This window comes from Psammomys obesus, unplaced genomic scaffold (assembly GCF_907164565.1).
Source record: "Psammomys obesus unplaced genomic scaffold, mPsaObe1.curated_primary_1811, whole genome shotgun sequence".
In the NCBI taxonomy this organism is placed as follows: domain Eukaryota; kingdom Metazoa; phylum Chordata; class Mammalia; order Rodentia; family Muridae; genus Psammomys; species Psammomys obesus.
Window position 1 is genome coordinate 30,120,805 of NW_026592118.1, and position 27,906 is coordinate 30,148,710.

The window sequence follows — 27,906 nt, forward strand, 5'->3', positions numbered from 1 at the left end:
ACTCTAAGACACAAGGAACACACTTTTCCACATCCTTCAATTTTAACTTTTCCCACCTGGACAAGTATTTAAGTATTTAAATTTTTAGATCCCCTTCTACAGAGGATCACCACCTTCCCATTCCTCATTCTTTTTTATGTTCTTAGACTCCTTCTTCATTGCTCTCTCACTTCCTCTCTCACTTCCTCTCATTGGCTTCTCTCTGTCTGCAACCAGAGACCCACCTTGTGATCAATTCCTGTCAGCTCAAAAGCTTGGTTGAGGTGAAGGCCAGTCTTGTCTTCATGGACAGTGAGGGTGCACTTCGTCATTTTCTGAAAACATGGCCCCTCACCTAGAGTTCAATGGTTTCCCGCCCTTGTCGCTGTTTCTCTATCTAGAATGCACGTCAAAGGGCACTATTGCTGTATTCTCAGTCTTAGCCAAGTGTGCTTTTGGATGGATGAGCTTCTAGAACTCTGACTTGAAAATAGGACAGTAGGGAAATTCTGCTCTTATTGCTCAGAGAATATATTGGGACCTGCCTGGGCATTTGGAAGAGCTTTTTCTTCTTTCAGAGTTTATGTTGTTCATTTGTACCCAACACGCCACCCTATCTAAACACGACGGACTCATTTACCAAAGCCAGAGGGCAAATGCTATTTGCCCCCTCCTTAAGCAAACAAGTAAAATGGAGGAACATGTTAAGTGCAAATATGGGCAAGAGGTGTGGTCTCCATGGTGTCGCTACCCTGCTGTTTGAGGCTGCACCCCAAGCAGGACAGCCATATGTTCCACAGGCCGTGTGTCTATTTCTAGGCAAGAATGGAGTCCTGAGAACCCCTCCATCCAATCTGTTCACTCATTATGACAGCTGCCTCATGTCCCCGTGGAGACGAAGACGCCGTGCTCTGTGCTGTGTTCCTTGCACGCTTCTCACGGCCCACCTGACAGACACAATTATTCTGTCGTAGGTTCTCAAGAAGCCATCAGCCAAGGTCTGAGGGTTCAGAGGTCAAGGTTAAAGTACCCTGATCTGTGTCTTCAGTGACCCACAGTTCAGAATTTTGTAGCCAGTTGGGGAAATTAATCCATTTCTCTTCCTATTTCGTACCCTTTCCTACTTTTTTAATAATGGAAAGATTTGGGTTACAATTCTGAAATCTAAAACACATCCATAATAGATACCTTTTAAGCTGTGTGCATGTCCTCAGTTGCTTGTGATTATACACTTGAATACTTTCATATACAAATCTTTAAATTCCAAGCAGATGGCTACATTTCCATAAATATTCTCATTCTCATTATGTATATATGTAGGTATAGTGCATCTTATTGTAGTAATTTCGGTTCATTTAATATCTTAAATATGGATATCTATTAAAATGTCTTTAATTATGGTAATAATATTACTTTAAAAATATAAATGCTAATTTATTATTTTAATGGCTATTATTTCCTTGAAACAACTAGACTTTACTTTTAGCTATATATTTCATTAGTTCTCATGAGTACAAAATAGAACATCTTGTAGATGTATTTCATATTTGTAACTTAAATTAGTTAAGAAAATTATTCAAAGAAAATTTATTTAAACACATATACAAATTTTAATGTATTAACTAAACCCAAATCATTACTATGAGATGCAAGACATTTACACTGTTTTACATATACATTGCATGAACCTATATGTATTGATTAAAAGGACAATAGCCCCATCAATAACTTAGTGACCTAAAAGAATAACATTTTTAAGATTGTTAAAATGAAAGGCTTTGAATTCAGATGTTATTTTGTCATGTATTTTCTGTGTCACTCTGCCCAATTGCCTCTGTTTTCTCTAGATATCTCCCCTGAGCTATGGAAAGGTCAATTAATAATATCTCAGATTAGATGAGAATCATAGTCCACAGAGGTGGAAGTCTCCATCTGTCTGGCTTCACACACGCTGAAGACAGAGAGCTGTCACATTCTCTAGCCGTTCTCTCCCTAACTGAAGGTTGCCAATAAAATGTTTGATTATTTCCTGGCCTTGTTATTTTCTTTCCATGTCTGTGACCCTAGAGTCATTGTTGAGTCCTTTTCCCTTTGCCATCTACATCTTATTGCTGAGACTTTAAAGAAGTTATATAGTTTTGCCTCATTAAAAATAAAGAGATTCATCTATTTCCTGCAACTTGACTCTGGAGACATGAAACTTCAGTGTGGTTCTAGAAACATGGTAAAGGCAAATATCCCATCCTTAGAAATGATTTAAAATTCCCTACAAGTCTGAATACGGCTTGTCTGTCAGAATGAATTTTCCGTAAGTATTCAGCTGACCTCGAAAGCAGTGGTCTTGTGTGTCACTTCATGTATGCTTAATCTGTGTTGCAGAAATTCATTCATTTTGAAACAGAAACATTGAACAAAACACATCACATTGGCAGTGCTGATTTTCTTCCTCTTTTTACTGTTGCTGGAGTCAAGGCTCTGTGAACACTGAGGACTGGGAAACAGCTCTGAAAAACCACAATGAGGCTGCTAATGTTTTCAAGCCTGGATCACTCTGGAAAATGAGCACCTGTTCTCCTTATTTACTACAATAACATATGCCAGTCTCTGTACAGGTCAAACAGGTTTTGAGACTTCGCTAAAGACAATTATCTGATAAGAAGACCATAGTTGTCTTTGGAATAAGATCTTAGTCAAATACTGGGGGCTTCTGATATTTTGAAAACTTACTGGCTGAGCGTTAGTGCAGACAGTTTAAGAAATGGGAAAGTCTTAACCGTAATATACTGCCACATATTACATCTATATTTTTGCTTGTGATGGGCATAAAGAACAAGTTTAGTATGATACAAGATTGCCACCAAACAATTCCATATATGACCTGGCACACACACAGACACACACACACACACACACACACACACACACACACACACACACACACCTTGTTTTAAACTATCTTTCAGTTAGCTACATGGTGAAAAGCTGGCTGAGTTTATAAAAATACATTAACTTATAAGGCAAAAGATGTTCTTTAGTTGTATAATTGAAACATATTTTAAGCAGGGATTCTTATCAGGGGCTGTTTGACTCTCAGTGCTTATGTCTTATTAGACCATAATAGGTGCCACATAATGGTTTAATGAGCGCTAGTCTTAATCTTTTTAAACATATTCTTTAGAGGGATGTGAAGGTAAACATATCAGTTTTTATTGAGGCATAATTTAGGTAAGAATTTTGTAGCTTTCTTCTCTAATACATTAGGCACTAGAAAGATGTAGTTATGTGTAATTTAAATTCAAATTAATAACAGCAAAATAAAAATAAAACTTTAATCCTCAGAGGCATAGCCATGTTTGTATTGCTATAAAGCTAAGAAAGGTTAGTGGCTGCCATGTTGAAAGGTGATGGTATTGACGGTTTCTTCTTTGTGCAAAGTTCTACTGGACAACAATATTCTAGGCAGTATTATCTTCCTCAAAAAAAGGTTCCCCAAGACAATGTATGAATCCCGATATACTTGATTTTACAAGTATAGTTACCTTTAATCGCAAAGAGCTCTAAGAAAACACACAACACACATTTCTTCATCAGCCTGTAGGCTTTGTAAACTTTGATAACTCTTTGTGGCACTCTAAGATCTTTTTAATGAATTAAAAATTCATTAGAGGGAAAAACTTTTTTTACCAAATGAATATGGACTTTCTTTATTTATAATAAATGACATACGGTAAAAAGAGTTATGAAACAATCAGGAAAGTCATATATAAAAGTTACATTCAAAATGTTTAGCTCATTTGTATTTGGCAACCTTAAAGAAAATACTACCTATCCTATCTAGGTCAGTCTAATGTTTTGTAACTAAATCATCCTTTATCATATCTTGTATTTATCAACTTAAAAAATATCTTTCTAGACCTTAAAACATTTTCTTAAATCTTAAACAACTTAAGCCTAGCTGTGAAACTGTGACTCTCTAGTCTGCAACCCTGCCGGAGACTGGAGAAGGAATAAAATTGTTTAGTAGGAAGTAGTTGTTGCACTTGGACTAAATATTATTTGACTTCAAACACCATAGCTAGAGCTCCGGATCCAGTAGGTCTGGGGTGTCTTAACAATTTGTTTGTTTATCTGTCTATTTTAAGATAAGATCATGCTATGTACTCCATGCTGGTCTTAAAATTGACAAAGGATTCTTCCTGCCTCAGCCACTTGAGAAATAGCTTTGGGGCTGGGGTTTTGAGACAGGATTTCTTTCTGTAGTCTTGGCTGTTCTAGAACTCACTCTGTAGACCAGGCTGGCCTGGAACTCACAGAGATCCACCCAACTCTGCCTCCTGAGTTCTGGGATTAAAGGTGTATCACACCACCACATGGTTTTTCTTTATTTTAATTTTATCTCTATTGGTGTTTTGTCTACACATATATCTGTATGATGATGCCAGGTCCCCTGGAACAGGAGTTACAGACAGTAGTGAGCTGCCATTAAACAGCTGGGAATTACACCCAGGTCCTCTGGAAGAACAGCCAGTGCTCTTAACTGCTGTGTTATTTCTCCAGAGAGAAACTACATTTTAAAAAGCAAACTGTTTATGTGATTTTGATGCAAGAAGCTAAATAGCTGTAAATGGCAAGTTTTAACGTAAGGATTAAAAAAAAAAGCCCTGTATAAACAGGTATTTTATCCTTGCTTCCTTTATTGAACATAATATACTGAGCTTTTGTATTTTAAGCTTCTGTATTCTTATTCTAGGCACCAAAAAAAAAAAAAAAAGACATGTAACAGAAGTCGATTCATGGTTGTTCTGTTTTGTACATTCTTTCCTTCACCAACACAATCATCTAAATCATTGCTTCCTAGTCAAACTTGTGGGATTTTTTTTTTCTCAAGTTGGATCTGGTTTGTCTCTTTTTCTGTATGCAAAGATACAGATAATAATGGAATATTTAAAAAAGGAAAGAGTGAAGGAGGAAAGGAGACAGGGCGATAAAAAGGAAGGCAAAGAGAAAGTAGAAGAAAGGAAAGAAGAAAGGAGATTTGGGAGTTAGAACTGTAGAATAGACAGAATTTAGTGCTTGAGTGTGGTACTGGGTGTAAATATAGGAAAGAGTTTGAGGTGACATTTAGTTTTCTGCTAGGCTGGTAGAGTCTAGGGAAATTCACTTAAAAATCAGGAGAGTACAGAAAGAATAGGTATGGGGAGGAGAAGAAAATGGTTCAGTTTTGTTAATTTGAACTTTTCTTTGGCTTTTAGAGTTTCTGAGAGAGGCAGCTGGTGTACAAGCCTTAGAGCTTTGAAGAGAAGGATGTAAGATGGCCACTGTTACAAGACTCTATGGGGATGAGTGAAGGTGTACAGGAAATCACACCAGAGAACAGAATCATGGTCCACAGAGAAGCTGATGGTATGGGAGTCTGCTACCTGTCCCTAACAGGTGATGGCTCTTTTTTTAATTATAATTTTTTTGTATTAATTACAGTTTATTTCCTTTGTGTCCCAGCTGTAGCTCCCTTCCTCATTCCCTCTCAATCCCACCCTTCCTCTCTCATCTCCTCCTTGCCCATCTCTAAGTCCACTGATAGGGGAGATCCTCCTCCCCTTCCATTTGACCCTAGCTTATCAGTTCTCATCAGGACTGGCTGCAATGACCTCCTCTGTGGCCTAGCTAGGCTGCTCCTCCCACAGGGGCTGGGAAGGTCAAGGAGCTAGCCATAGAGTTCATGCCAGAGACAGTCTCTTTTCCCCTTACTAGGGATCCCACTTGGATACTGACCTGCCATGGGTTATATCCAAGCAGGGGTTCTAGGTTATATCCATGCATGGTCCCTGGTTAGAGAATCAGTCTCAGATAAGCCCCTGTGCCCAGATATATTTGGACCTTGTAGAGCTCCTGTTCTCTCCAGGTCTTACTAACTCTCTCTTCTTTCATATGATTCCCTGCACTCTGCCCAAAGTTTGTTTATGAGTCTCAGCATCTGCTTTGATACACTGCTATGTAGAGTCTTTCAGAGGCCCTCTATGGTAGGCTCCTATCCTGCTTCTCGTTTTCTCCTATTTCCAATGAGTTGATGACTCTTAAGCTTTGGGGCCATGACATTTTAAAGATGCATCTTTTAGAGGATGCAAAATTTTACAGAATTATGACAGTTGTTTCCAAGCTGAGGAGGCTCCTGATAAATTCTTCTATTCACTTCAGGGACACAGAGGGTTAAAAAAAAGAAGAGGAACCAATGAAGACCAAGGAGTGAGTGGAAAAAATGGAAACAAAGATCCCAACTAATGCGTATTTGTTCTTCTAGCCTAACTTAACTATTTATGTGTAACTGCACACATAAACTCTTAAACGATCAATATAATTCCTTTTATACTCCTGCTTGTAAAATCTGCAAAGCAGTAACATGCATTTAGGAGCAATTTACTGACTCTTCATAGCTGGCATTTGAATTTCTCTCCACTTTGTTTTGAGTTGTCATTCTTTGAGCCTCAAAATCCATGGCTTAGCTAAGCGATAAAAGAGACCATTTAACAAGAGAGCAATCAATCATATTCTCTGCAGGCGTTTAGGAAAGCGAGGCTAGCATGCCTTTATGCTTTATAAAGGCTTGTCCTTTCACACACTTACCTATGGAAGTGATGATGATGGTGAAACGAGTTTCATCTTGTTTCCCCGTTATATTGTTGTAAGCACAGCACACATAGTCAGTGGTCTTCTGGGCCACTTTCTCAGAGGCAACTTCTAACCGAGGCCCATGCTTAATGACATGGGTTGTATTGTCAGACCGCCGGATCCAGGAGTAGGTGTTGGGGGGATATGAATCAGCCGAACAGTCAAAGAGGACGGCTTCTCCCAGGTCAACAGTGAACACTTCTCCCACTTTTAGCCCTTTATCAGAATTAACCTGAAGTCCATAAGGTCCATCTGTAGTAAAGCAAAGGAGAGAGAGAGAGAGAGAGAGAGAGAGAGAGAGAGAGAGAGAGAGAGATAGAGATGGAGGGCATAGGTCACTCAAACAGTCCCAGCACAGCTGCAAGGTTCGAAGAGCTTAGTCTCCGCTTACTGTCTTTAAGATTCTTCACGTAGACTTGAGCAAATAGGCCCTCAGTCAAACTCCCAATTAGTGATGAGATTCACAGGAGTGGAAATTACTTGATTGAACATAATTGTAATAGTTAGAGCCGGAAACCTCAGTGTGCAGTTTATAGGCACTGCGGTTCTCAGTGCGGGGCTAAGCTTTTCAGTGCCCTGTTGATAAACGCACGCTGTTGCTAGGCAACCTCAGTCTTTCTGGACTAGGAACCACACTTGAAAATACTTTTACGACGCATAAAAACTATTTTCTTCTCCGCAATCATACTTTGAGAAGTGTCTGTGTTTCTCCTCAGAGCCAGGTTATGCAAATATTTATTGAAGGCAGAGTTTTAGAAGGAACACAGATTTCTGCAAATAGGTAGGGGGTGGTTTATATTTTCCTAAGATTCTAACAGATTAAGACATCCTTTTAAACCTCATAATACACACACATGCACACACACATGGATGCACAGGTGCGCACAACGACACATCTGTGTCATTAACAGATATTCATTGGAAAATCAAAAAGTTATTTAACTCTGGCTGTTTGGCTGCGTTTTTCCATACTTCCACATCTGTGACAATCCCTGTAGCTTCTTGTTGAGAATAAGGATAACATTAAAAATATTTCCCAGATACAAAATTTCTCCTTTTTTTTTTTTTTAAGCCTTTTGGGGCATGGCTTTCCTCACTTTTCATTAATTAGACACTTGCCACGGGAAGGGACTTTATTTGGTTAGACATAGAGGCTGCATTTAATCTTGAAAGAAACATCACTGGACAGATGTTGTTATTCTCATCATAATATTTTAAAATGTACTACCCCATAGTCACATAGTTACAGCTATATTGAGATGCTTAAATCAATAAGGTTTGTGCTACATAATTTTTCTATGTCAGAATATTGTTGGCTAACAGTATTGTCTTTGTGTCTCATCGTATAATTATTGTCTTATAATATAACTATGTGATTAGTCAAATAACAATTTAATTACCAAATGTTAAAGAGACAAGTATAAAATTATTTGTACTTACATATTTAGGAATATATGCATATATTTGTGACAATAATTTTTTAAAAAGACCATGAATTTGAAAGCAATCAAGGAGGTGTGCGGGAGAAGTTGGAGGCAGGAAAAGAAAAGGGGGAAATAAAGTAATTATAAAAGTTATATATTTAGTGCATGAGATACAAACAAATCACATCATCAAGGACTTTACAAACTAGATAAAGTGCACAATGTTTTCATTTTCTTTTTAAAAGCCGCCAATAACTCTCTAAATGTGTAATTACATAGGGACTAGGTTTTACGGTGACACATTTTTGTCAATCATAAACTAACGTGTTCTTTATAAGTTACTTAAACTTTTGGGATCTCTTTGCCTTTTAATATCAAAATATGGATTAGCTGACTGCCAAAATTGTTTATGCCTTTGAAATTCTGACAAAATTCTTACGTTACATAGTTCTTTGTCAGTTTCCAGAGTGATTCTCCATTATGCCATCATTTTCTGATCCATCTGCCATTTTGAAGACGAATTTCAGACAGAAACTAGGGACACCACTTTATTGATTACATTTAGCTATAGAACATGTTTTTTTTAAGGACATGGGAAAATGTGAAGTGTCCACACAGCGTGATATGACTATGTTTACATGAGCAAATCTAGTATCAGAAAGAAAGTCTAGAAGCCAGCTTAATCAGTCCTTGGTATCCTGAACAATTGGTTCCAGGACCCAGTCAAGATACATAATCTGTGCATGCTCAAGTCTGCTATAGATAATGGTGCAATATTTGTATATTACCCAACATATGTAAAATGTAAGCATGCTTGGATCACCTATAACACCAAACACAACAGAACCCACTGGCCTCCAGGGTTGATAGCTCCTGCCTATAAAAGCAAGTTGCTGCATATCGGATCTCACACATGAATGGCTGTGTGCCTTTCAGAGCGTGCTGATGTTCTGCACAGCTCAGGGAGGAACTCCCTTGTGGAGCTGCCTTGAGATCTTGAGTATTTGAGTATTCCCACAGGCAGCGTTTCTCTAATCTTGGAGGGTGGGGTGACTCTACAGAGGAAGCCCATATTCAGAGCCATGTTTGGTGGGTAAGGCCAGTAGCTTAATAAAAATAAGCAGTTTTAAGTGAAACATGCTTTGAAAGAAGAGACTCTGATTTTGGAGCTCTCTTCTCTCCTTGTGTGTCTGTTGATTTTGCTCCTTCCTTATGTGTTGGCTTTTATAACTGGTGTCATCTTCTCTCACCGTCTTACATGTGCTGTTCCTGGCTCTGCAGTCAGTTTCACACCTCTCAACCCTTCTACGCATCCTGCCTGTTAGCATTTCTTTCAGTTCCGGAAAATTAACACTTTGAGGCATTTGAATTCATTACTTCTGATAAGATTTTAGTAAATGTGTATTTTATAGGATTATAGAAAAAGAAATGCATGCTCATTGCAAGAGAGTGGTAAACTAGAGATGGAAAGTTACCTGTAAGTTTCCGAGAGGCCCGACATCTGTATAATCATGTTACATATAGTTACATATCCCTCTTTTCCATTCTTCTCTTACACCTTCTTTTTCCCACTTCTCCTGTTCCTCCCTCAGCCCCTTTCCCTGTGTCTGTGTCTCTGCCTGTATTTCCATCAGTCTGTCTATCTGCCTCTGTCTCTTTGCCTCGTTTTCTTCCTCTTACACACATAAACACACACAGGTACACAATATCATCTTACACTACACAAACTCTTTATGTTATATTCTCTAACTAGTCTATGATTTTTTTTTTTTTCTGTGCTGGTCAACACTTCAGCACTTCAGACTGACTATTCTTTTGTTTAAAACACCTTTTAAAAGACTTACTTGTTTATTATTTACACATTCTTCTTCTATTTTGAGGTGGAGCATAGCACATCTCTCAAGGGAACGGGCAGGCCTATAGGAGACATTTGGAGTGGCTCAACTACAGTAGGATCGGATATGGATAAAAGCAGATGGATAATTCCATTTGGCTTTGGATTGTGGTTCACTGTCTTGCCTTTGGCAGAACACTCTCAATGGAAATGCACTCTGCCTCAGGGATGGCTGTTTACTAAATGACTTGTAGAATCACATATCATCTGCCCTCTTTAACAATGTATGACTGGGTGGGAACAGTACCTAAGTTTCCACCATGACGCGGCTTGCCACCCTGCGAGGGAGCAGATGGTAATTATTTACAGTAAACGACCCCTTTACCCCTTGGTTTTTACCACCTAGAGCACCCCCGGCAGCACTTCCATGCGCTTCACGTGAAATGTAGTGGTTATTGGGTTATTATTTACAGCTGGGGTTAGAAGGCATTCACATTTTGTAAACCATAAGCAGGTATCTGCTGACTTTTCCACCTGGTATTGTTTTTCCACTGAGTCTAATACCAGATTATAATGTCATGACCCAATGAATATACAATCAATCTTGATAGGTATTGTTGCAACTTTTTTGACAACAAAAATAATTTGCATGAAGAAAATGTCATGGAAACAATGAAAACAGTATCCTATTGATTACTTATAATAGACTTGTAAATTATGATGTGGACATGCGTGGGAGACTATTACAATACTACAGTTACTTGATTATTGACCTTTGCCTGACCACAGAGCCATGGAGCAAAAGTGGGATCTGAAGCGTTATATGAACAAAATAATCTATTCCAGGTTAGTTTCGTTAAACTGAGTTCCTAACTGTGTCAAGTATTGTCCTATACAATTAAAGATGCTTAAGTTACATGGAGTTCTTAGGAGAGTTTGTCACTGGTATTTATGAGTGGAGAAAAGTCAAGGAAGACCTAATGCCGTGAGAGCCAGAGGCAGATAGTAAAGAATGCTGTCTTTGCACAGAGAATTGAATTTCTTAGTGACACTGAGGAGGTGGGAACTGGCCGGGACAGATGGGCCTTTTAGTAGGAGATAATGTTGGAAGAAGGAGGGTAATTACATACAAATGGAGCAGCAGACAAGGAAAATATTTCCACTGTACTCGGATTGAGAAAACCGCAAACACCTTGATGCCACATCAATAGCAGATCGGCGACAAACCCTTATATTATGTAAACCTTGTTTTCTAAACCCCAAGAAAATGAAGGGGGGGAAAAGCAAGTAATAAGGCATGTCTGAAGTAGTGACAGAAAGAGAAACTGAGGATGGGTCTAGGTTGTGTTTCTAGGTCATATGTGGATAACTACCAACCAAGCCAGTCCTGGTGACATGCTTGCTTTTGATTCAGTTTGTCTATTCATATTTTCTTTTCACTATGCTTAAATAGCGCACGTGCTTACGTTTGTGCTACTTGTGTTTAAAGTTTTAACTCACGTCGTAATAATTTGCATAGCAAAAACCCTCACATACAAATGGGCTGCGCTGGTTCTGCGTCTTCGCTACAATTCGGCACCATTTGTGCAGCACGGCCATAGCTTACGCTTTCTGTCAGTCCGTTACCTTTGCCTCAGAGGCAGACAGAACGTTCTCACAATGCCATCCGAAAAGATTTGCTAAAACCTCTCAAAATACATCTGTGAATTCAGCTATAAAAATAATTTGCCATGATTAAATGCAAGTCAGGCATCATGGTCCATGCCTGAGATCTCAGTAACCAGAAGGCTGACCCGGGGAGTTGCCCTGAACTGGAGCCTGGGATACATATTTAATACCAGGTCAGCCTGGGATATAGAAGAAGACTCTGTCTCTAAAACAAATGAGCAAGCAAACAAAGCTAACCATAATGTCAACAGCAATTTATTTTAGTCCTTGAGAAATACTTTTACTTCCTCTTTGTGCCTGGACTCCTGTTGCCTTGTGTGCATGTGATGGGTTTCCAGACCTTCCCATTTGCTCAACCATAGCCACTGTGACACATTCACTCAAATGTCCCTTTATGAAAGGAGCCTTTTCTTTTTAGCAAGAAGCAGTATTTCCAGTCTTTGTGTTCACATGGGATAATAGCAGAATATGAAAGACCGACAAACCATTCTACAGTGCTTGCTGTGGGCCAGCCAAGTGTTCTATCGCTTTACATAGAGCGACAGTTCAGTCCCCACAATTGCTTCATGAAGTAGGTTTCCAGGATCATCATTCAATGAATGAACAAAGTGATGTGCCGAGAGATAAGAATGCCAACCCAGGATTTGAACCCTGGCCCATGACTCCGCAGTCCTTACTATGCTATGTTATGCTTCTTGTTACACATCTCTATGATAGCCAGGGCGTTTTACTCCATATATTTTATTACGTATAGGCTCTCTCTTTTGTCAAAGCAGGGCCTGTGTCCAGCTTCAAGCTCCACTAATTCTCTTTCCTTCAGCTGAAATTTTGTACCATTCATCTCTCCTTCTGGCCCCAGCAGCTCCCTTCCCTGCCTTGGTGCCCACACTCAGTTTTGTTTTAAGTATTATATGGTTGCAGAAGACCGCATGATTACATTTTATTCATATGCTGGTGCGTTTCTCTAAAGATGATCATTTTTTGACACAGGTCCTTGAGAGGACTCTGCCAGCATTCTAGTGAAGAAAGTAGCTGGCCACATATGGAGCAGGTAATGACAGATATGTTGATAACGAGCCATCTTCCCTTTAGTGAATGCTTGCCTATTTTTTCGGACAACACCTCATTTAATCTAAGCAATACAGTGAAGTACATTTCAAATATCTCCATTTTATAAACGAGGCCCAGAAAGACCAGAGGACTAGGTCACATGGGTCATCACCAACCCCATTTTTCACTACCCCTGTCTGACTTGAAAGCTCTAAATGCAAGGCTTAGTGCCTCTTCCACTATTATGAAGATGTATTTGCTGAGTGAGTAGATATATGTGCCAGGCTCGGTTCTCCTGTTAGGAGATGAAAGCTTTCCTCTCATGCTGCGGCGGAGGTGACACGTTTTCCTTTGCCACATCTCACTTTTCTTCTCAGCGTGGTTGCTCTTGCAGCCTTACACTAAGGCTTTCCACAGAGGTAGGCTTTCAGCTCAGAAGGAATGCCCCAGGCCCAGAGGTCACTTGGCAACGCTCGGAGACAGATTTAGTTGCTGCTATGCACATGGCTAGAGGACAGGGCAGCTTTTGAATACCCCAGAATGTCCAGGACAGTCCACAGCAAAGTTACTTAGTCCCCAGATGTCACTGTTCTAAGCAGTTGACAAACTCTGTGTTACGTTAGACTTTGTGTACAGAAGTAAGCATATCAGAGGACAGGGGAGATGATGCAGTTGGGGAAGCCGCATTCTTTCAAGCCTGACAATTTTATTTTCATCTCCCAGGTCCTATGTGGTGGAAAGAGAGAACTGACTTTTGAAAGTTGTCCTCTGTTCAAAGTTTGACTGTGGGCAGAGCACGGGTGGGTTATGGAAGAGTTGGGAGATAGAAGGACCCGGAGGAGACAGGAGCTCCACAAGGAGAGCAACGGAGCCAACAAATCTGAGCCCAGGGGAGGCTAAGGAGACTGACGCACCAATCAAGGACCATGCATGAAGAGGAACTAGTCTCCCTGCTCAGATGTAGCCCATAGGCAGTTCAGTCTCCATGGGGGTTCCCTAGTAAGGGGAGCAAAGGCTGTCTCTGACATGGACTCTGTTGTCTGCTCTTGGATCACTTCCCCCTGGCAAGATGGTCTTTCCAGGCCACAGAGGAAGAGGATGCAGGCAGTCCTGATGAGACTTGATAGGCTGGGGTCAGTTGGTAATGGAGGAGGGCTCCCCCTTTCTGAGGAATAAAGGAGAGGTTGAGGGGAAGACAGAGGGAGAATGGGAGCGGGACGAGATGAGGGAGGGGGATGTGAAGTTTAAAAAAGAAAGCTGTGCTCTGACTTCCACAGGCACACTGTGGCATATGCACACCTAAACACAAACACAGACACATGCAAAGACATTCACCAACGCACACGTATGTATATATGCCCACTGATGGGAACACACACATGCACATACACGCTCTAAACAAACACACAAAAGAATAAAATTTAAACGTATTACAGTGCTATGGCTCTATAGTGATTAGAAAATACTAGAATTTTTAAAAAAGGAGGGCCCTTGTTTGGGGTTGTGAAGGTCACATGATAAATTCTATCTGTATATGAGATTCAATGTCAACAATGAAAATGATTGAAGGGAATGAAATTCAGAAGTAACTAGTAATGTGTTTGGGGAAACACTTAAGATTGCTCTGGCGTTCAACCATACAATATGGACATTGGCTCAACTATGTTCACAGCAGCTTTATTCATAATAGCCAGAATATGGACACAACCTAGATAGATGTCCTTCAACTGAAGAATGGATACTGAAGTCTTGGTACATTTACGCAATGGAATACTACTCAGTAATTAAAAACAAGGAAATCATGAAATTTTCAGGCAAATGGATGGAACTAGAAAAGATCATCCTGAGTGAGGTAACCCAGAAGTAGAAAGACACATATGGTATATACTCACTTATAAGTGGATATTGGCTATATAATATATGATAAACATATTAAAATCTATTAGTCCTAAAGAAGCTAAACAACAAGGAGGACCATAGGGAAGAGGCTTAATCTTCATTCAGAAAGGTAAATAGGATAGACATCGGAAGTAGGAGAAGGCAAGGAACAGGAAAGGAGCCTATCACAGAGGCCCTCGGAAAGACTACCCATCAGGGTATCGAAGCAGAGGCTGAGGCTCATAGCCAAACTTTGGGCAGAGTGCAGGGAATCTCATGAAAGAAGGGGGAGATAGAAAGACCTGGAGCAGACAGGAGCTCCACAAGGAGACCAACAGAACCAAAAAACCTGGGCCCCCTGCAAGGACTATACAAGGAGAGGATCTAGACCCCCTGCTCAGATGTAGCCCATAGGCTGCTCAGTTTCCCTAGTGGGTTCCCTAGTAAGGGGAGCTGAGGCTGTCTCTGACATGAGCTCAGTGACAGGCTCTTTGATCACCTCCCCCTCGGGGATGCAGCCTTGCCAGGCCATAGAGGATAATGATGCAGCCAGTCCTGATGAGACCTGATAGGCTAAGGTCAGATAGAAGGTGAAGAAGACCTACCCCATCAGTGGACTGAGGGAGGGGCATAAGGGGAGAAGAGGAAGAATGGGTGGGATTGGAGGGTAACGAGGGAGGGGGCTGCAGTGGGGATACAAAGAGAATAAATTGCAATCATAAATAAATAAATAATTAAATAATTTTTAAAAAGTAGTGAGTAAATAAAAAGTGGTTGAACATCATTAATGTATATTATAGTTATATCCCTAATTTTATAAATATGTACAATTAATGGACTGAAAAACTTCCTTTTTTGTAAGATAGAAATAAAAGAATGATGATGATGTCATATTAAATATAATATATTATGAAGGATAAAAATTAAAACATTGGGATCTTTAAGATATAACATGATGGAATCATTGATTTAATTATTATCTACCCATATTTACCCATTTTTATATTATATAAATTTTTATTCTATCAACAACAACAACAAAAGGTTGCTCTGGCTAGGATGCATCCTGAACCCTTCTGTCAGACTGTTGGCCTGTGGCTGGGATCATGTGTAGAAGTGGTGAGAGAAATGGGCCTAGGGAACATCTGTCCTTCAGGGCCCATTCTCACACCTAACCCAGGATTTCTCCTTATCCATGCGGCACCTACTCCAGGATCCTCATCATTTCCACTTCCTTCTGCGAGATGAGTGAGTCAGCATCTCTTTGTGCTACTGGATTCGTACAGATTTCACTCTGAACGCCCTATGCTTAATGTCCCAACTTGACCTCCAAAAAAAATAAGGTTGTTTCATTATTTTCAAAAAAAATAAGGTTGTGTGAGTAGATCTGTTTCCTGACCGGACAATCCCAAGGTCCGTGGTTCTCAACCTTCCTAATGCCATGACTCTTTTATACAGTTCCTCATGTTGTGGTGACCCCCAGCCACAAACTTACGTTTGTCTCTACTTCATAACTGTAATTTTGCTTCTGTTATGATCCGTAATGTAAATATCTGTGTTTTTCAATGGTCTTAGACGACCCTTTTGGAAATAGGGAGACTGAGAACCACTGTCGTAGGAGATGTGAGTGTAGCAAGCACTAAGCTACCATACTGTTAAAGACCAAATGGAATCTGGCTCTGATGCTGTCTATGCCTATGCCTGTGAGAACTTCCCGTAACTGTAGACATAAGGGAAAATGAAAACAAGTTACTTACAATATATGGTGGGCATAATGATATCACTTTCCATCTCACTGACAGGGTTTGACACAAGGCAGCTGTAGTTCCCAATGTCTTCCTTTGTCACCGGAACAATCCAAAGGGTGTTGTTTTGGGGAGAAAAGGAGTGGCTGGAGCTGATGCAAACAGGTTTCCCATTTTTTCGCCACTGGTAAGCCAGCCTGGTGCCTCCCTCCACCTGGCAGGTCAACGTGATGTTGCCCACGTACTCCACAGCCCCCGAAGCAGGATGGGACTGAACCACTGGCTTCGTGACAGGGTCTGCAATACCGAGAGACAGGGAAATGATCTCCTTCCATCTATAGAGCCATGGTGAAATCTAAGGAGCCTTTCCAACATTGAGTCCTGGGGAAACGATTCCGACATTTTAATATTTGTAAACGTAGACATTTTGGGTAATAGTTAAAGGGACTATTAAAAGCTCACAGAAATTTAGAAATGGTAAAATACGAAATATATTTATACAGTTAGAGCTAACCAAATTTTACAACTTATGCTTCAAGTATTGCCAGTTAATCTACTTGCTTTTTATATAATGTAGTAGTGCTTGAAAGTCCAGAGTTTCACTTTTCTATTCATCATGGTTTCTCTATCATCAAAGCCTCTCTCTCTCTCTCTCTCTCTCTCTCTCTCTCTCTCAAACCTCATGAATGGTAGGCAAATGCTTATCTTCTATGAAGTTACACACCCAGGCAAAATGTATACAGTAATTTCCCTTTCTTGAGTTGTAATATACCAAAATCAGCTCTCAAGGCAGGATGTGGCAACTTGAAAATTTTATCTATCATCTGAAAATTAAATTATATAGCGCAGGTATGGTACACTTTTGAAAATGTGGAGGGATATTTTTGGAGAATGGCATGCAAACACATTCTTTGACAGGCCAAAGTCTGCATTTCAATCAAGGCTGAATCTATTTGATAGTAGATTTGACAAATATCTATTTGACAAATCCAATAGATATTTTAAAAATAATTTATTTAATTTTATTTTATGTGCATTGGGGTGAGGGTTCCAGACAGTTGTGAGCTGCCATGTGGGTGCTGGGAATTGAACCTGGGTCCTTTGGAAGAGCAGACAGTGATCTTAACCACTGAGCCATTTCTCCAGACCCCCCAAAAGACATTTTTGTTAGAAAGTCAAGAGATGAGAAACTAGCTTTATTTATTTTACAAATATGGCCTGCAGTAGGCAAATGGATAAATATAGGAAAACACAGATGTTTCTTCACTGACTTTTAGCTCTAGTGCATCATAAGATTGGTAATTACAGTGGGGCGGCGGTGGCACACACTCATGCCTTTAATACTGGCACTTGGAGGCAGAGAGGCAGGCAGATCCCTGTGAGTTTGAGAGCATCCTGATCTACAGAGCTAGTTCTAGGACAGCCAGGGCTACACAGAGAAACCCTGTCTCCAAAAACAAACAAAACAGTGAAGAAAAGGTTGGTAATTACATATGCATTCACTGTCACCTCAGCAAATGTCACCAGTCTTTAGAGTTTTTCACTCTGTTTGATAAAACAGTGCCTTGTGGGCCAGTGAGATGGCTCAGTGGTAAAGGCGTTTTCTGTCAAGCCTGAGTTTGCTCTCCAGATCCCACTTGGTGGAAGAAATGAAATGGCTCCAGCAAGTTGTCCTCTGACCTCCACATGTGCCCTGCAGCGTGTGCAGAAAAACATACACCTGCACACATGTAAATAAGCAGATAAACAAGTAAAGAAATAAGTAGATAAAGGATCTAAAAAAACAGTTATTTGTTCAGACTCATACATCCTTCATTGGCAAAGAGAAAAGGCCTTTCCACCTGTCAATGTTCTTTTCTTGCATTTTGGAGAGATAGACATTTCATAGTCTCCACATGTGTAAGCTGATGGAGCACAGAGAGGCTGAGGTAGGCAACCTATGATTGGACCCGGTACTTTAGGCTTTGATTTCCCCATCAAGTGTTCAGTTGAGTTTGATGTTTCTTCCTGGGGCAAATGTTTCCTGTATTATTGTTACTTTTTTTTTTTTTTTTAAAGAATGGAAACAGCATCAGGGCACTAACAGACCTAATTCTCCAGCCCAGCGGAGTTAGAAACAAATGAAAAGTAAGGAAAAACGAGCTTGAAAGCAACTTGGAAGGGAACTGAATAACTTGGGGACATGTGACATTTTTTCAAGGTGGATGTCATCTACTGGTTTGTTCATTTAATTCAATCCTTTGTCTTCCCTGGCAAGAGCAAAGGGTTTGCAATAGCATCTTGTGTATGTTATTATGTTTTAAAAAGAAAAAAACGAATGTGTTTCATTGTTGAAACATGTCCCAGACACCTGTGTGTAGGAATATATGTGGTATGAGATAACTAGGCAGCACGGTAACAGTCTTGTACAAGGAGAGCCGGTCATTGGACTAGTCATTCAATATCATACACTTGTCTGTAACAAAGCAACTTAGACCCGAGGCTGCCCTTTTGAAAAGGTTCTGCTTAGATACTTAAAACCTATGAAAGCTTTGCTACATTTTTTGGATTCATTTCCCTAAACAAATCCAAAGTTACAATACAAGTGTTAGGGCTGTTATAACCTGTATGAACAACTCTTGCAGGAGAACTTTATAAAGATGCCTTCTAGGTCTTTCTTTGCTTTCCCTACAATCGCTTTGCAGGCGTCTGATCCCCAGCTGTGTTGTTAGTCCTCTGCAGCCTCTTCTATCTTTTGCCTGACTCCTTACTCTGTAGGGGTTACAGAGTCTGCTACGGCCAGCACAGTTCTGACACTGAGAAGAAAGCATCAAGAATACCGACAATGTCCTTTGTCCCACAGACCTCATGTTCCAGTCATAGAAGAAAAACAACAAAAATGAAATACAGGTTCTATTGACAGGTGATGGCAAGTTCAAGGAACAAAGAGAAAAGCAGAATTAAAGACAGTGAAGTGTGTGTGTGTGTGTGTGTGTGTGTGTGTGTGTGTTGTTTGGGATGAAGATATAGAGTGTAGAGTGGACAGGAAATCTCTCACAGACATTACAATTGAGATGATGCCTAAAAGAAATAAAGAAAATGATATTTGGGATAAAAGCTGTCTACATAGAGTGAAGAATGAGAACAAAGGCCCTGAGATGCGAGAGTATTTGTCCTGTTCAAAGAGAAGCAAGGGATCAGTATGAGCAGAACAGAGAGTATAATGAACAGAAATGAAGAACGTGGTCAGCTAGGTTCTGGGCATGCTGGGCCCTGAATGTTATTATTAGTACTCTGACTCCCATTTTGAATGAGATAGCTGTGACAGGCATTTGCTGGAGAATGCAGAAGCAGAGAAACTCGGGATAAAGCAATTACAGCAGTTTAGAATACAGTTACAGGTGTGAGCAGGACAGTGGTAAAGGGTGCATGAAAGCAGCTGGAATCTATTTTTAAGGTCGGCCAACGTGGTTTCCTTGCAGACTAAGGGTACATCATGAGAAGACAGGATGGCCAGTGATGTATGCAAAGCCTTGGCCTGAGGAAGTAATAGAATCAATTTAATATTTACTAAAAATAGATACGTTGTCAAATAATGAGTAGGCCGAAAAATAACATGAATTTTGTGCATAGTATATTCACACTGTGCCGCTTTATAAATCTTAGTAAGAAAAAAACAAATGCCCAGAAATTAGCTAATTCCACTCTTCCCCAGGGAACAGTCCCCAAAGCCTTTATTGTAATTACATAAAGTCCCTGGCTCATCTTCCCTTAAACATTGTGCCAATTAAAACTCTTCATGTGATTAAAAATAGGGACCTTCCCAGTATATATAACATACAAATGAGAAAAATGTCCTTATCTTACTTTTTTTCAGGCAACTTTATATAAGTTCTAACACACACACACACACACACACACACACAAAACACACACACACACACACACACACCACACACAGTAAGTTTTACTTATTGCTTGAAGATTTGGTGCTGTGTACTGGGCACCTCCCTTATACACATATATAATTAAATCTCAGAAAGCTGTACAAGGTAGATAATGACACTGGGCAGGGGGCTTTGAGGATTAATTAATTCACTCAGAGTTGCAAGAGCCAGGACCAGAAAGCCCGGGAAGCTTGGTGTTCTCAGCCCCTGCTGAGCCGACGACCCAGCCTCCTGTATACTGCCACCAAGGACTCACCATCAACAGTGACTTGGATCTTCTGACTTGAGGAGAGAGTTCCATTCCCCTGGATGTTGACCTTCACGATGTAGTTGCCCTCATCAGCAAACTGCAGTGGGTTGATGAGCAGAGAAGCATTGGGTGGCACCATGGTGAACTTGTGCTGGTACTCCAGGTCGGGGACCACAGACTTATTGACCGAGCCTAGCAAGTATTTGGGCATTGTGTGGGATCTTTCAAACAGCCATATGATCTGGATGTCAGAGGCTGGCGTGTGGAAGCCATAGTGCACAGGGAGGTAGAGGGCCTGTCCCCTGATGCCATGGACAGTGTGTGATGGCACGGTCACCTTCAGCCCCAAGCAAGAACCTGCTACAAAAGGAAGGAAAACTGTGAGTAATCTGAGCCGCATTTCATGATACAGAGCGCAGCTGGCAGAAGTCAGTCGGTGGCAATCCCTTTCAAAGAAGAAGGCTTCTCAGTACTGGCTATCCTAGTAGCAGTTACAGGTAGAGGTAAATATTTGTCTCTGAAACCTTCTGCATTTGAAAGACTCCGCCCAGCGCCTATGCTGGCTGCATGACTTCTCTAAAGGCAAAAACGAGAAGCAGAAGTTATTACCTATGGCCACCGAGGAATGATAGGGAAAGAAGAAGTGAGAAAGATTATGAGCTCTAAAGTCCAATAAAACCATTAAACACATTTGAAATTAGAGTATGTCAATGTCATATCCTGGTGAAACTATGCAATTTCTGAAATATTAAGGGGTTGCTTCCCTGCAAGAAATTTCTTCAAAGTCTTCTGAAATAGCTTAATATTCCACTTTCTTGGGAGGGGAATTCCCCCTTCTTTGGTCAAAAACACACCAAATCTGAGTAATCTAGTAAAGGTGACAATCATCCCTTGTCCACAGAGGACTCTGATTGGTGTTTGAGGAGCAGCAAGGGCAGGCTCAGACAGAACAAGAGTGGAGGAGAAGAAGCAGAGAGAGAGGTGAGGTCCTCGGTAGCCAGGACAAATGGGACCATGGGAGCCCTGGGCGGTTTTACTGTATGTGAAATGGAAATGCAACTGTAGTTTTGCTATCAGAGGAGGGACATGACTTTTCTAATGGCTTCTTTATCTCATGCCAGCTGGGATGAGAACAGATCGAACAAAGAGAGGGAGAGCAGGAGCAGCGAGGTATCTTGGGACGTGACTGCAACAAAGCAAGGCAGGAGGTGTGGGTTGTACAGAGCCGCGGGGTTGTGAGCGAGATGGCTGGTGCTACCTAAAAGTTCAGCTACTGCACTCCGTGGGGGGGGGGGAAGGGGGCATACAGGGCAATGCCGAAGAACGTCTTCATTTAAATCATCTGGAATAATGGAGCCTCAACCAGTGGATAAGCCACAGGGCTGAGGCAGAGAACTGTTAGTTTTGGGGGTGGTGTGTGGAAATCCAAAGTCAGTTTAGGGCAGACTCATTTTGGGGTGCCTATTGGACATCCAAGAGGCGGTGCTGAATGGATATAGTGATGGTGCTTCCATTATTAAGGGTAGTTAGGGTACGATTAGAGGCCTGCGTAGGTGTGAGGCATGAAGCTCTCCCTAATGTACTGTCTGATGCGGTGCTCGGGTTTTGGGGCCCATGAAATCAGTGCTACGGTGATATCTTCTGTTTTCATGTTGTTTCTTAGCTTGTGGGACCTGCAGATGTCCCAATATAATAATAATAATAATAATAATAATAATAATAATAATAATAGCAGCATATATTTATATATATATTTACCATTTGTAACGGAAAAAAGTCATTTCTGGATACTGTATTTTAGAACTCTAACTGAAAGCTCCTTGCCTCGTTTTATACGTGAGTGCGTGTTGGTATAAAATCACCGTCAGAGGAACATTTGTAACAAGAGGCTCCTGTGTGGAATTCAAATGTAGACTAATTTGAACACCAAGAGAAGAACCAATGGCACAGGGTCCGTGAGATGGACCGGCGAGCAAAGCTACCCGCCACTAAGCCTGACAACCTGGGTTCAATCCCCAAGACTCACAGGGCAGAAAAAGAGAACTAACTCCCTTCTCCACCCCTGACCCACTCGCACACTGTAGGTAGCGCGCGCACGCACACACACAAGTAAATTTTAAAACAATTTTTAAAAAGAATGGCACAGAAGGTTAAACCAGCAAGCATAGATGTCTGAGGAACCCCGTGGAAAAGACCACGAGAGAAATGGTGTGAAGGCCGGGCAGAAATGTATCGTATGAAATTCAGTTTGTAGGCGCTGGGTATGAACCCACCAGAAACAGAAACGGTGGAGCAGAGAGCGACAGATGCAGGTGGAAGGAGACACCCAGTTGCTTTCCATTTTCATTGTTTCCAGGAACCGTGGGAGTTTTAAGCCTCCACTAAATGAACTTATGGAGGGCAGCCGGAACAAAGAAGGAAGAGGCACAAAGGTCTGTTTGTCTTCCGCGGTGATTTCCAGGGAGAAGCTCAAGCACGTTCCTATCCCGCGCGAGGAGTCAAGTTCCGCCAACACTGAGTTCCATCTTCCCGGAGTGGAAAGCTAGCCACGCGGTGCAGTGGGGCTCCCGGGCCCGTGACCCAGGATAAACATACACTGTCCTTTCTCGTTAGTTCACGCGCGTTACAAGGTGCATGCTTCCTGTCTGCACAGACAAGTGCAGCCAGAACGTCTGGAGTTTTCCTAAGTTGAGAGATTAAAAATAAAAGAGGGAAGTGGGCGCTGGAATATCTAACGAGTCGCGTTGCTTGAAGCCAAAGAACAGTGGAATCTGTGGGGAAATTGTAGGAAGAAATAAGGACGATGGTGGGCAAGCTAGGGATGTCTCAGATACGTGGGGCCGAGGCTGGGAGATGGAAAAAGCTCCAACAGGCCAACAGTTACAAAGACACTGGGCTGTGGGTGGTGGCTGGAGTAAAAACAGATTCCTTTTCGGATGTGTGCTCTCTTAGCAAATAAAAATGCACCTCTGTGCCTTTAATTGAAACTAGAGACACAGGCTTTCTTGATAAGCAAAACACAAAGGCTAGCTTTTAGTTCATTATTTCTGTCTTAAGGTATGAAAAACACAGCTCTTACTGCATGGTGTTGCTATGTTCTTTCATTATTTTTTTTTCTTGGCTGTATATGAAAATATCTACTAGCCATGTGTCAGGGTTCATTTCCCGTCCTATACTCCCTTGAAACTATTTCACCAGTAATTCTGGCAAATTGCCCTGAAATCAAGATCATCAGGATCACGTACTTACATTTTCTAAACTTGCAGAGAGACGATTTTATTTGACGTTTTGTTAAAGTTGGAAGTGTGAAGTCTTAGCAAAGGACATATGCTTGTCTTAAAACAGTGGTTAGTCAGTAAATGTGGTTTTAGGTAAGCAAGCCATTTTAAGTCTCTGCTCACTGTCCTGTGTGTGAAAAGAGGGTAAGACGAGAGGGAGCCTGTAGGCTCTCCCTGATCTCTGATTCACCTCCTGGATCAGCCACTACTTACACTTCAAGAGGAAGGGTTCAAAGAACTTTGAAGTAGCGGGTCTCACCATTTAGTCCACCTATTAAGTTGTCAATCCCTGGATGTGCTCTAACAAATTGGCAATTCCCTGTTTGTTACCAAGCAATCAAGGGGGTACGGCGGGAATCACATTATCGCCTTGGGAATGCACTGGGAAGAGCTGCATGGCTGCCGTCAGAGAGAGAGGTGGTTGCCTCTGGCGTGGATCAGCTTTGTCAGCGGTTCACTGGGGCGTTGACGACATTTCTCAGCTTACCCGAGGAGTCCCCGCTGGACGGAGATGGGGGTATATGAAGCCTGGATATAATCTTAGTCAATCCGCTTTTTCTCGTTTGGTTGAAGAGGTTCTTGCTCTCCTGTTTTTCTATAATTTAGCCTGTGCAATTGTGGTTGGAGAGGATTGGCTGAGATTTCGTTACTGTGCTGGAAATGCCAGGCACTGCACTATTATGGCTGGCACTGTTGCTGGAAAGGTTACTAACTTTTGAATCTTGATTCACATGTTGGCTCTCAGCTATGAGCAGGATAACTTAGAGACCCTAAGTAAGCCATGAGGAGAAAACTGGATTTCAAAAGACACTAAACATAACACAAATACTGCAGTCTGGAGACAAGTGAAGTTACTTTAGTAGATCTGGGCTAGAGACACACAACTTGAATCCCAGCACTTGGAAGAAAGAGACAGGCGAATCTCTGAGCTATGGAGACTAGTTTGTGACCTACATGGTAAGTTCAAAGCCAGCCAGGGCTACACAGTGAGACCCGGTCTAAAAAGCAATCCTCTGACCCCTCCCCCCAAAAAATAAATAAATAAACTACCTTACTAAAAAAAAATTGTTTGGACCCCACTAAACTGTTTTTGCTGGCCTGGCACTCAGGGTTCTCTTTCCTTGGCCTCCTGAATGCAGGGGTCAGAGGTGGACATGTTGAGTGAAAGCAACAACATTTATTTGGCATTTACACTCACCATATAAGTGAAGAATACTAGTTCATTTGGCTATTTAAGAGAATGAACCATATATTACTGTTTTAAATAATACATTGCCAAAGATATTTCTGAATATATTCAGTGCTTTAATACAAAATGAAAAATTCTTTACCAAATACATGAGAGTCGTTTCTTAAATGCACATCATAGAGAGAGATGGTGCAGCCGCTATGTTAGTGGTTTGCCTGCAGATTGCCTGTGTCATTATTATTAATTATTAACATGTATATTATTTTATTACTGGAAACAGGCTCTCGCGATGAGATTCTGGATGGTATGTAGACCAGACTGGCCTAGAAATCACAGAGGTATATTTGCCTCTGCCTTCCAAGTGTTAGGGTTAAAGGCATGGGCTTTAACTCCCCAGTGCCCATATTATTTTTATGGGACGATTTAAAGGCAACAAGTGTCAGTAAGGAATGAGTTTCCTTATTGAACAACCAAAATCTTCCAATTAGGAAAATCCTGAATCCACTGATATGATGCAACCATTGTGAGATTCGCAGAGTAAACAGGTAACAATATGTTTCCCGTGCAGTTTAGAAGTACACATTTTTTCTATTGATGTTTTTTTTTTTTTTGCTATAAATGTAACAAACCTATGCTTTCAAACACAGTGCTTTACTAATTTAGAAAAATGAGGTTCACGTTGAAAATTTTTAACTGCTTTTCTAGTTGCATGAGAAAACATAAAAGACTGAAGATTTCTATAGCCTCTCTCTATATGAGCAGACAAAGTTCAAGCAAGTAAACGATAGAAATATTGGTAGAATTTTAATTTTCTTTTGATATAGCAAATATCTGCACATAAATGGGAATTTTGGTTTTACTAGATTGACCAGTACTTCCTGAGAAGAGGACTGTTAAGACCTTCTGTCTTAAAGGCACTGATGGCAACTGAGAGAAGTATTGAAAATACTATTTATAATCTGCCACACAAAATTACCGTAATAACTTCGCTTTAGAGACTTCTTAAGATACATAACAACAGTACCTATGAAGAAGATATATACTTAAGGAATACTTGAAAGTACACTGTAAAAAAATTATCCATGTTCCAGCAACAAAGGACTCCTTCGAGCAGTCTCACTGTATTGAATGCAAACATTAGGTTTTACAAAGTGACCTCTGTGGCAGCTTAAAATAGTTGGTATTTATTTCCCCATTAGCACACACAGTATTAGCAAACATAACATAAGTATTGTTGACTGAAAACAAACTCTTGCATTGTTAGAAAAAAAATAAAGATTATGAATTTGTATTTTGACTAGACTATTTAACCATACAGTTGGAGCTTAGTTTTAAAATGTTTTAAAGGCACAAAGACAACTGAGTACTTCAAAAGCAAAAGGACTTGCATATTCCTTCCGACCTTCATGACTCACTGCCTTCAGGGAAAGTGAATTTCTGTAAGGAGGGAGATCTGTAAGGAGGGCTATAATAAAAACTTTTTTTTTTTTCTGAACTTGGATGAAATCGCAAGTATATTTTAATTTTATTTTAGTCAAATTTCTCAACTGAATTCATTCCCGAATTCTTAAGGCCAGTCACCAAAACATTATTTGTGAAAAGCTAGCAGTTCCATTGTTTAAAAACAGAAAACAAAACAGCAACAACAAAATAAACCAAGCAAACAACAAACAAGAAACCAACATAACGTCACCTAAAAGCTAAAAATGATGTTGAAATTATGGTCCCAGATGTTTTTTTTTAAGGATTTTAGAACACAGACCATATTACAGGTTTGAATTTGATAGTATAGCTATATGGTATACAAGAGCAGAGCGGTTATGAGAAACAGACATTTAGAGATGGCAGTTTTATGTCAGGGAGCTTTATATGCACCACACACAAATGTGAAGAGTAACCGTGTTTATAATGAGAACTAACAAAAAATATTAGTGAAAGTAAGGCTTTACACACCCCCAAAGTCCAAAGCTCAATTTGGTTTATAAATCTAAGTTATTTTTTAAAGAATAAAGCTCTCTTTAAACTTTCATCTGACGAATGTAAACAGAACAGGAAACTAACCTGACTTTTAAGACCTATAATAGAAAGGATGGAAAATGGGAGACTTGGTGAAAAAAATATATTGCCGGATAAAAGCATGTGGTGATACAAGGTGTGTGTGTGTGTGTGTGTGTGTGTGTGTGTGTGTGTGTGTGTCTGTGCAAACCTTATGACAAAAGAGAATGAGAGAAAAATATTAAGATACAGCAAAAAAAAATTATAGGACTAGTCATTGACAAAGAGAAAAGCTATAGGCATTTTGGAGCACTGTTCCTTTTGAAAACATTTCTCTCACTTGTCAGTTTAGCTAGAACTTCACATTTTCCAACATTTATATTAAAGAAGAACCAACAGTCTGCATGCTATGTTTAATTTAAGCGATATCTTAAATTAAAAGAAAGCCACTACTATGAATTGTTTTGAATTTCGTTCTGTATTGTAATTTAATGCACTATTAGAATATTTTCCAATTAAAACTCTCACTGTTAAAGATTATTGAGCCTATTGGTAAGCCCTGGGAAGGCTCGGAGCTTTTTATACTGCCTTAACTTTCTTAGTGAGTCCCGCTGACAATAGCTGTTGCTCCAAGGAGACAAAAGGAATCATTTCTTGAACCTCATTTCTCCTACATGTTCCTGCTTCTTTGCTGGAACAATATGTTACTGTTAAAAGGTTCTGACCTGTCCTTCAATTATCTGAGAAAATCTACAGCCCAAAGCAAATATTTATCTCATGCCTACAAAAAATAAACCACAAAGAAAACCAACAAAACCCCACAACTCAAACCCCAACTACCCAAAAGCCAGCTCATGCAGGGCCTTACCTATGAGAAGAAGGTATGTTTTGCAAAGAAAGATCTCAACCATGCTGCTGAGGAGCTCCATAAAAGCATCCTGTCCCATGCAGACGGCGCCCTGTTCTCAGTGGCAAGTTGGTTCATGGACCAGCAGCTGCTGGTTTATTTGCTAGGGAAATTAGC

The 27,906-nt window shown here is 40.5% G+C and overlaps 1 protein-coding gene across 3 annotated transcripts in view; it reads right to left on the reverse strand.

The window, feature by feature from the left end:
• Hepacam2 (HEPACAM family member 2) overlaps positions 1–27,906 on the reverse strand; it is a 39,338-nt gene extending 11,432 nt beyond the window's left edge. For 2 of the 3 annotated variants that reach the window (XM_055612541.1, XM_055612542.1), the window contains exons 1-4: positions 27,751–27,906; positions 20,427–20,780; positions 16,257–16,541; positions 6,601–6,897 (exon numbers count right to left, since the gene is read on the reverse strand). In XM_055612541.1, the coding sequence (XP_055468516.1) occupies positions 6,601–6,897; positions 16,257–16,541; positions 20,427–20,780; positions 27,751–27,829 (1,015 nt within the window). In that variant the 5' untranslated portion in view covers positions 27,830–27,906. Of the gene's footprint in view, positions 1–6,600; positions 6,898–16,256; positions 16,542–20,426; positions 20,781–22,693; positions 22,758–27,750 lie in introns of those variants that run through there. The other variant, XM_055612543.1, reaches the window with a different exon arrangement.